General features: G+C 39.5%; 1 protein-coding gene across 6 annotated transcripts in view; it reads left to right on the top strand.

Moving 5' to 3' along the window:
* Positions 1–13456, top strand: part of ITGB6 (integrin subunit beta 6) — a 76449-nt gene that overhangs the window by 39386 nt on the left and 23607 nt on the right. For all 6 annotated transcript variants that reach the window (XR_009545956.1, XM_060177822.1, XM_007523781.3 and 3 more), the window contains 2 exons: positions 6386–6520; positions 6891–7305. Coding sequence is in view for 5 of the 6 variants with exons in the window: in XM_060177822.1 (XP_060033805.1) it covers positions 6386–6520; positions 6891–7305 (550 nt within the window). In the remaining variant the exon portion in view is untranslated. The remainder of the gene's footprint in view (positions 1–6385; positions 6521–6890; positions 7306–13456) is intronic.

Genomic DNA, 13456 nt, shown 5'->3' on the forward strand with positions numbered 1-13456 from the left:
CTGCTGACAAACGTCCCAAGTGGGTTGATGAGTATAAAAGACGGACTCCAGCAGGGTAGCCATTCCCTCTGGATCCGCTGAAAAAGGAGGATTCTGGTTCTTCCAGTTATACAAGTCAGAGGTGGTGAAAGGGACATACACCCTCAGCGGCCTCCCCCCGGCATCCGACTCCCCTGCCTCCCTTAAAGGAAAAGTTCCGCTGGTGCCGTCTCGGGTCTAAAGGTCGTTCCCGCTCTGGTGTGGGGCGGACTTAAGAGACCTGGCGGGACCCCAGATGTAGAATCTGGCTTGGGAGCAGTGGCCCTAAGGGAACCAGAATACAGAGGGGGGTTTCCATTCCTCCACCTTCTCAGTCTTGGGGGAGTTTCAGGGAGACTCGGGAGAACAGGATAGGTGGGTCTCCTAAGAGTCCCATTTCTCCTGTCCCCCCGGGCCATGTACACTCCTGGCTTGCTTTTCTCCTTGGGGTTCCTCTGACATTCCTGTAAATACTTAGGCTGGTCATGGATAATACCTGTCCAGACTTCGATATACGGCATCTGATCCGGGTGCCCAGGGTCCCCGAAAATCACATCTTGCACGGCCACACATGTTTCTTGATCCAGGCTTCCTTCCTCTGGCCAACCTACTCCAAAGGTGGGCCATTCTCTTGCACAAAACTTCCTCAATGTGAAGGCATCTACCTGAACCCCGAATCCAGTGGCCCTTCTGGAGAAATCTGGGAAGTTTTTAATCAGACATTCCAAAGGGGTGAGTGAGCAGGTTTTGGACTGAGCCTGTCCCATTTCCTTGTCAAAATGGAACAGTAAGAAAACAAACAAGGTAACACTGAACACGCAGTCAAGCCAAGGACCGCCTTCACCCTTCCACTCACACGCTGGCCAGCACACAAAATGCTCTCATACGTTCTTTCACTCTCACACTCTTTTCCTACTAGTCCAACGGGTGTCCACTTGGGACCTTCTTCCCTCCCTGGCCTGCAAGAAGTTTTTATTAGTGGAGACTCCAGTTTTCCTGTCTAATTTTTCAACTTGGTGGTACCGTGACACAAAACGGGGGGGGGGGGGGGGACTGATAAAAGGACAGACCTCAAGTACTGCAATAAGACCAACGAGACAAATTACAAGTGAGGAAAGAAGCCTTATGGCCATGAGGCACACAACATTCACACACGAACACTCACAGCAGATCATTCATTCAGTCAAGGTTGGGCGATTACTATCCTGGCTGCTGCTACTAAGGAATTTGCAAGTTAGGCCTTCGGGAGTCACCGGAGAATAGCTTCGGCCAGACTCTTCAGTTGCGCTAACAAGCTCAGCCTTTTTGTGAATCGCCAAAGTAAGAGGAGACAGACAAAGTGTGGCCACACAACAAACAAGACATCAAATGACTGTCCCTGAGGATAAGAACAGACTAGCCAACTGCTGGATCCACCTACTGCTGTAGGAGTCCCTCTAGCTCCTACCCCATTCAGCCGAGAGGGCCGTCGCCATGGGCCTGGGCGAGGATTAGCGCAGTGTCCTGCAATCCTTCTGCCCGAATACCAGTCCTCTAGAGGTGCAACAAAATTGGTACCATACAAGATTCAGGCCTGACTCATCAGTCCTCCGGAGGTACAACACTAAAACGGTACCGTACAAAATTCAGGCCTGACTTACCGGCGCCGGGCAGGGCTTCCAAGACCTCCTAGGGTCCGGACCCGGGATGGGGCGTCCTCGGGGATCTCCATTCTCGGGATCTCGCTGGAGCTTCCAAATGTTAACGAGCATAAATCAAGACCACCATCCTCTTCAAGGAAGCAAAAGATCTTTATTCACGAACTCGAGTCCGGGCCGAGTGGCAGCTAGTAACAGTCTACCAGCTCGACCCCGAACTGGGCTCAAACCACACAATTTATAGGAATTCAAAATACACTCAGGGAGGGGGAACACACCATCTTAACAATCTATATCCAATTACATCATATGGAAAGTGCGGAATCCAATTATATCAAACCAAGCAAAAAGCGGGATCCATTCAAAGCAAAGCGCAGGCAAATTTTAAACATTGCAAAACCACACAACCAATAGGACCTAACCAGGGTTTAGGTCTCCTCATCCCCCTACCATCTGACCACACCATCTGGAGACCAGTATACCTCTAAAGCCGTGGAAAGGTCCTGATAAGGCTAGCCCTCATGCAGAACTCTGCAAAAACACCCGATGGCCTCCACTGATTAGTCCTGTTTTTCAAAGGGAAAAGGGCAAGGGACTTTTCACTCCACTCAGCAAACAACTTAACTTCTAAGAGAAAAGTGGAACTTAAAACTTAAAACCTAAAACTAAAATGGGAACTTAAAATCTACTTAGATGCATCTCAGAGAGGGGGTTTTTAATGTAACAGCTTGTTGCCGCCTGTCACACAGATGTCAAGCCCTCACTATTTGCAGATGATATGATAGTATGCATAGAAAAACATGAAGAACACAGCAGGAAGCTTCTTTTAATTGTTAGGCAATAGAGTAAGGTGTAAGGCTACAAAATTGTAGTACAAAAGTCAGTGGCATTCTTTCTAAGTGGCATTCTAAGTCCAAAGAGGAAGATATCCAGAAATTATTTCCACTTACTATCATAGCAAAATCCATAAAATATCTAAGAATAAACCTGACCAAAGAAGTGAAAGAGTTGTATACTGAAAACTGAGTTACTATTCAAGGAAATAGAAAATGATACAAAGAAATGGAAAAATATAACATGCTCATAGATTGGAAGAATTAATATCATCAAAATAAATATTAAATCCAGAGCCATATACAAATTTAATGTGATACCTATCAAAATCCCAAGTTTCTTTAAGAGAATAGAACAAAAATTACAATCATTTATCTAGAACCAGAAAACACCTAGAATCACCAAAACAGTATTGAGAAAAAGAAACAGAAATGGAGGTATCACACTCTCTCAGATCTCAAACTATATTATAAGGTCATTGTAATCAAAACTGCACAGTACTGGAGCAAAAATATATGCACAGATCAGTGGAATAGAATTAAAAGCCCAGAAACAAACCCCCAATGGATATATAATTTTTGATCAGTGGGCTAAAATATTCAATGGGTTTAGAAAGGAGAGTCTCTTCAATAAATGGTGCTGGGAAAACTGGGTTGAAATGTGCAGAAAAATGAAACTGAACCGCATTATCTCACCAGAAACAAAAGTCAATTCTAAATGGATCAAGGACCTGGATGTTAACCAGAAATTATCAAATACTTAGAAGAAAATATTGTTGGAACACTTTCCAAGTTAAATGTCTCAATACTTGATGATATAGACCTAATTGCATAGAAGACTAAAATAAAAATAAGCCAATGGGACTATGCTTCTGCATAGAAAAAGAAACCATCACCCAAACAAAAAAGACTCATCACAGAATCAGAGAAGATCTTTACAAGTCATATATTAGATAAGAAGATAATAACCAAAGCATATAAAGTACTCACCAAACTTAGGAACAATAACAAATAACACAATTTAGAAGTGAGGAGAGTATATGAATGTTGGACTTTTCGGTGGGGAGGCCTCTTCCCCGGCAAAAACTTTAGAGCTTACCTGCTCTGTTGCACACCACATGTGGGGGGCCTAAAAGGAATGTCGCGGGGCAGCAGGAGTGAGCAGCCGGGTCTTTCCCTGTGTAAGTAGCAAGAGACATAACAGGGATCACCAGGGGCATGTGCTGTGCACAAAAATCCATTTATTGAATAGCAAAGCAAGGTTTATAAGGGGTCACAGGAGGAAGTGACATGTGTATACAATATATGGTAGGGAGGCAAAGGGTCTGGGGGAGGGTCAGGACTTTTCCAGTAACTGTTGAGCAAGAGGTTTAATTGGTTAAAGGTTTAATTGGTTAAAGCAAGGTTATCAGTAACCAGTAGCCAGAGCGGGATCCTGAGGGTAGAGAGAAGATAGATCAGATATGATCAAAGGAGTGGAATGGGTGGGGAAGGTGGGAGGGGACTTTCAGGCAAAACAATGATTATGCAGATAATAAGGGAGTGGGCTACTATGAGACAGGGAGGCTGATAGGCAGGGCAGACCCTGGAGGCCTGTCCTTCCTTGCTGGACCTCTTAGTAGAGAGAGACTGATAGGATTGGTTATGGCCCCTCAGGCCCTCAGTTTTCAATGGGGTGTCCCACCAAGCTCTACTGTATCCTCACAATTCCCTACATATGAACAGAATATTCACTACAGAAGAGATCCTAAAGGCCAACAAACATGAAAATTCCTCTAAGTCACTGATTGTCAGAGAAATGAAAAGAAAGAGAACAATGAGATACCACTTCATTCTGTGAGAATGTCATACATCAGAAACAACAGCAACAACAAACGCTGGAGAGGTTGTGGGGACAAAGAATCCCTCCTGCACTGCTGGTGGGAATGTAAACTGGCCCAACCCCTGTGGAGAGCAGTCTGGAGAACCCTCACAAGGCTTGGAATGGACCTTCCTTATGCTCCAGTAATTCCTCTTCTAGGGATACATCCTAAGGAGTCAAAAATATCCATCCAATCAGATATGTAGACACCTATGTTCATAGCAGCACAATTTATAATAGCTGGAACCTGGAAACAACCCAGGTACCCAACAACAGATGAATGGCTGAGAAAGCTGTGGTATGTATACTCAATAGAATACAACTCAGCTATTAAGAGTAATGAACCCACCTTTTCTGACTCATCTTAGATGGCACTAGAAATAATTATGATAAGTGAGATTAAGTCAGAAAGACAATGATGAGTATAGGATGGTCCCACCCATAAATAGAAGTTGAGAAAGAAGAACAGAAAGGGAAATGCAAAGCAGAATTTGACTGAGTTTGGAGTATGCACCAAAGTAAAAAAAAAAAAAACAAAAACCTCTGGAGGGAAAAGGAGGGTAGATTTTCACCTCTACTATATGGGTCTGGGGGGTTGGGACACAGATCTTTGGTGGTGGGAATGGTGTTAATATATACTCCTATTAACTTATAGTCTTGTAAATCACTGTTTAATCAATATGAGAGGGGAAAATAGATCCATTGTTTCAAGCTTTTTAATGCATAGATTTCAGTTCTGAATATTTATTCCTTCAATCGAAGCACTTAAGGTTTCAAGTTAGTAAACTGATTGAATTTTAACACTGGGCTTAAATTGTTAATACATTTCTAATAATAACAATTTTTAAATATTAAATCACCTATAATCATAGACCAGGGAAGCCAGAAGCAACTTGTCTTGGCAGTAAATAGGATATAGTTATTTGTAAATCATACTAAATGATAAGGTCTTGTATGGTATAGCAAATTTTAACTGTGATTTTCAATTTAAACAAAGTTCTCAAATAACTTGCTTATAATAATAATAACCTTCTTAAACTCTAAGACAGCAAGGAACCTCCCTGATTCTCTATAAAACCTGTATTTTTTTCAGTCCTGGAACCTCTGGGGCTTTGTTCATATTTCTTCATATTTCTCTTGATCCCTACCATTTGATATTGCATCTTTCATCTCAACCAAATCAATGCAACTAGTAGTACTTCCTAGCTTCCTCCAACATAAAGACCCCAAATCTCATCTGCTATATTTTTACCTTTAGGCTTCTGATTATTAAACAATTTGTTCTGCTTTATATCTTACTGCTTCAGCCACCAAGTTTTAGATGCTACCATGAAACCAACCTGACTTTCTTGGGCAGACCACTTCATCAATGTATCCTAGAACCGCATCTCCCAAGAGCCCTACCCCTCTTGGGAAAGACAGAAATTGGCTGGGGGTATGGATCAGCCCATGTCCAACTGAAAGGCAATTACAGAGGCCAGACCTCCCACCTTCTGCACCCCATAGAAGTCTCTGTTCCATACTCCCAGATAGATAAAGAATAGGGAAGTTTCCAATGGAGGGGAGGGTATATGGAAATCTGGTGGTGGAAATTGTATGGAAATGTACCCCTTTGTCCCTCAATATTGTCAAACATTATGAAATTATTAATAACATAAAATGATAATGATTAAAAAACCTAACCAAAGAAGTGAAAGTACGTATTGCCTTTTTAAAGCAAGCAATGCAGCACAGGGATAGAGAATTTCCCAGATTCCTCTAAGTGGATAAAAAAAATGTACAAAATAATGCTAGACTAATGATACTGATTCAGATGTTGCACCATCACAATCTTGAGATATTTTGTCATAGCATTCTATTACAAAGTATATCTTATAACTGATGGCACTCCCTTTCTGGCTTGGTTGATATGGAGAATTTCCTTTACACCCAATTTTACATTTCTTCACTTGTAGCTTAATGGACTTGATTTACAGTTTCTTTTAACTACATGTTCTGGTGGAGATTTCATTAAATTCTTTATGTTTCAACTAAAGGAACTACGGTCTGAAGTGGAACTAGAAATACTAGGAGACACAGAAGGACTCAACCTATCATTCACAGCTATCTGCAGTAATGGAACTCTCTTCCCACACCAAAAGAAATGTTCTCACATGAAGGTGGGAGACACAGTAAGTAGATGGCCAATAAATGGCCTGGAAAATACTTCAATGGGTTAGAAGTCACCTAAATGCTCAGAAGCTAGATTTTTCCCTTTCAATAATTTCAATTAATTAATTAATTAGCTTATTATTTATTTATTTTAATTATTTTAGCCAGAGCACAGACCAACTCAGCATTATAGTGGTTTGGGGGGATTATATCTGGGACTTCAGAGCCTTGGCATGAAAGTCTTTTGCATAACCATTATGATATTCCCCTGCTTAGGAATTTCAAAATGGATTTTCAAAGACTTCTGTGGCAAAGCTGATTCCCATGCAACTTTGTTTCCTCCCACTTTGGTGGGTAGAAGAAACAGATAATTAGTATTTTCTTTTCTAGGCTTCATTCAATGTGACTGTGAGCATACCCAACTGTGAGAGAAGCAGGCACATTGTCATAAAACCTGTGGGGCTGCAGGATGCCCTAGAAATACTTGTCAGTCCAGAATGCAACTGCAACTGTCAGAAAGACATGGAAGTGAACAGCTCCAAGTGCCACAATGGGAATGGCTCCTTCCAGTGTGGGGTGTGTGCTTGCAACCCTGGCCACATGGGTCCTCGATGTGAATGTGGAGAGGACATGATGAGCACAGATTCATGCAAGGAGGCCCCAGATCATCCCTCCTGCAATGGAAGGGGTGACTGCTACTGTGGGCAGTGCACCTGCCACTTGTCTCCCTATGGAAACATATATGGACCTTATTGCCAATGTGACAATTTTTCCTGTGTGAGACACAAAGGGTTGCTCTGTGGAGGTAGGCTATGTCTGAATCTATTTTATACTGTAGTTGTTCAAATGCAAGGATAGGTTTTATTTCTTTTGCACTATCCATAGTTGCCTGGGCATAGGTGCCCTACAAAAATGCTTATTTTTTTGACATTTTTTTCCTCCTCTTACCTTTGCTTTGGTGAGATTTCTACCAACTAAATTTATATCTCTATTATTAATCTCCTAAGAATAGCAGGGTAAAAAATGAAGATGCTTTATTTTTGGTTATTACCCAGTTATCATACAATTATATGTATTCTGGACTCAATTACATTCTAGACTTTTCTGCATCAGGCTGTTGAAGCTCTGGCCCTATTTTAAACACTGACTACTTTGAAAATATAAAAAGCTAGGCTACTAGAGGAGCGTTTGGGCAAGAGCAAGAATATTAAATGGGCTTTTAATTCATGACATATTAAACACCCATTTTATGATATATACTAGGTTAGATACTGGGTATAGTAAAGATGAGAAAGAATCTATGTGAAGGAAGCTATGAAAAAGGTAAACATGTTTAAAAATGGAACTAGGAACTGTTTGAGATTGAGAAAAATTTTAAATGGCAGAAATACTTGTTTGACTATGCTATGTAAATATATTGGCACTGTGATTTAATATAGTATACATGACTATTATAAAATCATTTTGATATTTATACACATTTAAGAACAGTCTATTGAGACAAGTATAACAAATGTGTTAATATACTTTAAAATTATATGTGTTCACATTTAAATATTAACTGGCTGCTAAGCTTAAACTTTAATGTCTCTGTTTTTCACAGAGTGTGAGCAGACAGCACTTCAAAGCAGAAAGCTTTAATCTTCAGAGGCAACTAAGCAAGTCACATTTTCAAACCACAGCATCAGGATTATATGACTGATTTTTTTTTTTTAATTTAAGAAAGGAGACATTAACAAAGCCATAGGATAAGAGGGCTACAGTTCCACACAATTCCCACCACCCATTCTCCATATCCCTCCCCCTCCCCTGATAGCTTTCCCATTCTCTATCCCTCTGGGAGCATGGACCCAGAGTTGTTGTGGGTTGCAGAAGGTGGAAGGTCTGGCTTCTGTAATTGCTTCCCCACTGAACATGGGCGTTGACTGGTCGATCCATACTCCCAGTCTGCCTCTCTCTTTCCCTAGTAGGGTGGTTCTATGGATACACCTGAAAGCTGAAGTACACAAGAGTCTGCAGGGAATACCCCCCAACACTTCATCTGCACTATTCAGCCTTTAGGTCCATGGTTGTTCAACAATTTGTTTGGCTTTGTATGTTAACTCTCTTTTCAGCCATAAGACTGATTTTTAGGGGGTAAAAAGGCATGAGAAAAGAAGCTTCAAAGAATTTCAAGCTCTTTGACAGCCACTTGGTACCCTTAGAACTGTACATATAACTAATTTATTTGCTGCTGCTTTTGCCACCAAATAAGTTCCTCTGCAGCTGCCTTCTGTTTATCCCCCCAACCCTTTCCCCCCAAGTGAAAAAATCAGGGTCTGTCCAGATTTAGATACATTTCTCCCCCCTTTCAAAAGTCTGTTTGCTGATTTAATGGGTGTGTTTCCAAACCATACCAGTCCTCTTTTCATTAGATGCAGATAGGATACAATATAAAGATAGAGGTCATGCTCACAAACTGAACTTTTTAGTGAAATCACTTTATATGTGCTTAAACATTTGAAAAGGCTTTCAAAAAGCCTAAGTATAATCTAACAGAACAGTAATAACATAGTTCAGCAATAGTCCTTTCAGTTTCCTAGTTTTGTTTTATATTATATTATGCAACCATACAAAAATAAATTGAAAAACATTCATTGGCACTCTACATCATAGTTGTGAAAATTTAACAATAGCACCTCAGATACAGAAAATATAATCTTTCTTCAGCTGAACTCTGAAAACTTTATCAAAAGCAATTTTCTCACGGTGGGATATTTTATTATCTTCACTTTTTTTAAAGCAAAAGTTACAGTGATTTTAGTAATATCACCAAGGATATCACTTTTCACTGCCGACATACTCTTTAAAAAGGGTATAATAATGAACCAAGTGTTGGCACAACCAGTTGAGCACATACTTTACAGTACACAAGGACTCAGATTCTAGCCTCCTGGTTCCCACCTGTGGTGGTGGTGGGGGGTTGAGGTTCACAAGCAGTGAAGCAGTGCTACAAAGATCTGTCCCTCTCTCTCTCTCTCTCTCTCTCTCTCTCTTCCCCCTTCCCCCTCAATTTCTCTTTGTCTCTATCCAACATAAATATTTTTTTAAGAAGTGTAATAAAGTATATGCAACCATTCAAAATCAACTAAGAGATGGCTGACATAGTTCACCAGGGAAGGCACCTGTTTGCCATGAATGTGACCAAAGTTTGTATCCTTTGTAGCCCATGGCACTGGGGGAAGCTTTGATGTTATGCCAACATTTTTCTACATTAAAAAATTATGTATGTATTTAAAGAGAGACAGAGAGAGATAAGGCAGTGGTGTTTTTCTCTGTGACTCTTCCTTTCTGTCTCAAAAAAGTTGGGCTCAAGTGGTGAAGCCCTGGCAAGTACCATTAAAAAAAAAAGTCAACAACCAATTTTGGAATATCTACTAAGTGCCTGGTATTTGCTTAATGCAATGATAAAACTTGTGCCCTTGTGAACACTCATTCCTGTTTGTAACGTAGGACTGGACATGCTACAACTTAACATCTGACATGTCATTATTTTATAATATTTTACAAAATATTCTGTAATATGTTGATTCTTTAAAGAGCTATTATCACAATGCCCTTTGTAACTACTCATAAGTGCTCAAAGATAAAGGGCTTCATTGATTTTTACGCTAATTTTTCTTAGTGGAAAATTAATTCCATTAAGTTTCATTCTAAGATACTGGTAAACTATAACAGATAAATGGCATTGTTGAAAGAACTTCTTATGTAGGCTAGATAACTCACCTGGGAAGGTACCTGTCTTGCTATGAGCTTGACCCAGGTTCAAGACCAGCCCCCACCTCACTGTGGGAAGCAATTTGTCTTTCCCTTTTTCCTTCTGTCTCTTCCTATATGAAAAAAAATTATCTAGAGTTGTGAAGCTGAAAGGAATTTTTGAAAATTATTTCTAAATATTTGCCAAGAAGTTCTTCTATGTAATAATATATTTGGGTGTTCTCAAAGCATTGGGAAATACACATTTAATTTGACAATATTTATAAATTGTATTGATTTTTTTCACCACTAAATGTTAGTACTCCCATCATGAACATAAATTCCCATTTTGCTAGTGGGAGAAGACATAAAAGGAAGTGTAGTTTAGAAATGACTTACAGGAGCCGGGCAGTACTCAGTGGGTTAAGTGCAGGTGGTGCAAAGCGCAGGTGGTGCAAAAGCACAAGGATTGGCATAAGGATCCTGGTTCCAGCCCCCGGCTCCCCACCTGTAGGGGTGTCACTTCACAGGCGGTGAAGCAGGTCTGCAGGTGTTTGTTTTTCTTTCCCACTCTCTGTCTTCCTCTTCTCTCTCTGTCCTATCCAACAATGATGACATCAACAACAACAACAATGTTAAAACAATAAGGGCAACAAAAGGAAATAAATAAATATTAAAAAATTTTTAAAAAAAGAAATGACTTACATATAAAATTTAAAGAAATGGTTTGGCCTAAATCACTTAATTAATATTAACTCTAAATTCATTAGTTTAATTATAGCTCAAATAAGTTTTGAAAATTGGGTGGTGGAGCACCTAGTTGAACATACATGGGTAAAGACCTGGTTCATGTCCCAGGTCTTTACCTTCATTGGGGAAGCTTCACAAGTGGTGAAACAGTGGTGCAAGTGTCTCTTTTCCTATCTCCTCCTTCATTTTCAACTTCTGTTTCTATAAAAAATAAATAAAATATATTTTAATTAGTACTGATGTCTTAAAAAAACAAAAAATACAGAATTTCTTAATGTTACAGATCCAGATAAATGTCAGTGATTCTCATCTTTTAATTATACATGATATTTACATATACTAGGGATCATAAGAATCCAACCTTCAAAATCTTTGCACTCATCTCAATTTTTTCTATGATTTCTTTATTTCTAAAATTATTTTAATTTTTTATTATTTATTTACTTATTGACACCAGAGTTATCTCTGGTCTGCATAGTGAATCCTATGCTTCTAACAGCTTTTGTTCTTTTGTTTTTGACAGAGACAGAAATTGAGAGGGAAGAGAGACATAGAGTGGAAGAGAAAGCAGCACTGCTTCCTCTATTTGTGAAGTTGCCCCCCCACACACACACACATTTGGGGCTTGTGGACTTGAACCTGGCACTCACTTATAATAATGTGTGTGCTTTACCACTTGCATCACCTCCTGATCCTGTCTTTTGTGATCCTAAAAAAGCAGACTATTAAATCCTTTCTGCTCCACTCTATTCCATGTCAGGGAGACCAAAAAAGTTTTCAAAGAAACCCAGAATCTCTCTATATACAGTGAAAATGGCCATACTTCCTACAAGTAGAAATCAGATTTATTTGTGATTTCTTTTATACTGTTTACCTTTAAGTACAATTATAAAAATTTTAACATGAACAAACAATTTTTCTTTCAAAATTTTCCAACAAATAGCCTTTAGTAATAAAGGTAGTTATTTATATACTACTTAGTTTGAAGGCAGGTACTGTTCTAAATAGGTGTTACAATGAGAACTCTTCATTAAAAAAAAATCTAAAAAAGTAGATATTCATAATCTACCTTTACCAATAAGAAAACTGAGGTAAAGAAAAGTTAATTTCCTGGGGCTCCTAGTTCTCACCTACAGGGAGAAAGTTTCCCAAGTGTTAAGTACTTTGAGTGTGTCTCCCCCTCTTCCTCTCTCCCTTTTTTTTTTTTTTGCCTCCAAGGTTATTTGCTGGGGACTGGTGCCTGTACTACCCACTACTCCTAGAGGCCATTTTTCCCATATTCTTGCCCTTGTTGATGTCATTATTGTTATTGTTGCCATTGTTGTTGGATAAGACAGAGAAATCGAGAGAGGAGGGGAGGAGACAGAAAGGCGGAGAGAAAGACAGACACCTGCAGACCTGCTTCACTGCTTGTGAAGCAACCCCCCTGCAGGTGGGGAGCCGGGGACTTGAACTGGGATCCTTATACCAGTCCTTGAGCTTTGCACCATGTACACTTAACCCACTGTGCTACCACCCGGCCCCTTCTCTCTCTCTCTCTCTCTCTCTCTCTCTCTCTCTCTCTCTCCCTCTCTCTCTCCTTTTTCTCTTGCTTTCTTTCTGTCTCTATCCATTAAATAAATATAGAAAAATTAATCTACCCACAATTTTACCCAGCTAGGAAGTACTTGGAGCCAGGATTTAAAATTGTGCTGAATGACTCTGGATCTGTGTATTCAACCCTCTTCCACCATCACTACCATTCCTATATCTTTGGAATATTGCCAGAAAAGTCAAACAAAAGGCAACCTCAGAAAATATCAGTTATGAATGAAAAAAATTAAAAGCAACTTCTAAATGTGTGATATTTCTTTGGAAATATGAACTGCTTACTTTATTACTCTAGCAATGGTAAGCATCCAGAAACATTATGGGGAAAAAAAATCCATGCAAGCTCATTATTTTAAAAACTTTATCATTACATAACATTTAATACAGCAATGTATTACAAGTTCCTACAGGGTCTCTTCAGAATTAGATACTGTTCACAAATATCCACACATCTCCTTCAAAATGTCTCTGTTCTAGGCAGCTGTGACATGGCTCTCATCCCCCAGTTGCTTCAGTAAGGACTCTTTTATCTGATCACAATTTAAATGCTGATGCTTTCAGAATTTTCCTAAACTACCTGCTTTTCCTAAATGACTTGATCTATAAGCACTTCTTTTAAAATTTTTTCCAATTTATTTTTATTAGATACAGTTTGTAGTTTTATTTCATAATATGAAGTGATGTATTTTATGAAGCAGCTCATCTTTTAAAATTTTCTTTATTGGGGAATTAATGTTTTACATTCGACAGTAAATACAATAGTTTCTACATGCATAACATTTGCCAGTTTTCCAGATAACAATACAACCGCCACTAGGTCCTTTATCATCCTTTTTGGACCTGTGTCCCCCCGCCCCCAAACCCCAGAGTCTTTTACTTTG

Source organism: Erinaceus europaeus, chromosome 18 (assembly GCF_950295315.1).
Source record: "Erinaceus europaeus chromosome 18, mEriEur2.1, whole genome shotgun sequence".
NCBI lineage: Eukaryota > Metazoa > Chordata > Mammalia > Eulipotyphla > Erinaceidae > Erinaceus > Erinaceus europaeus.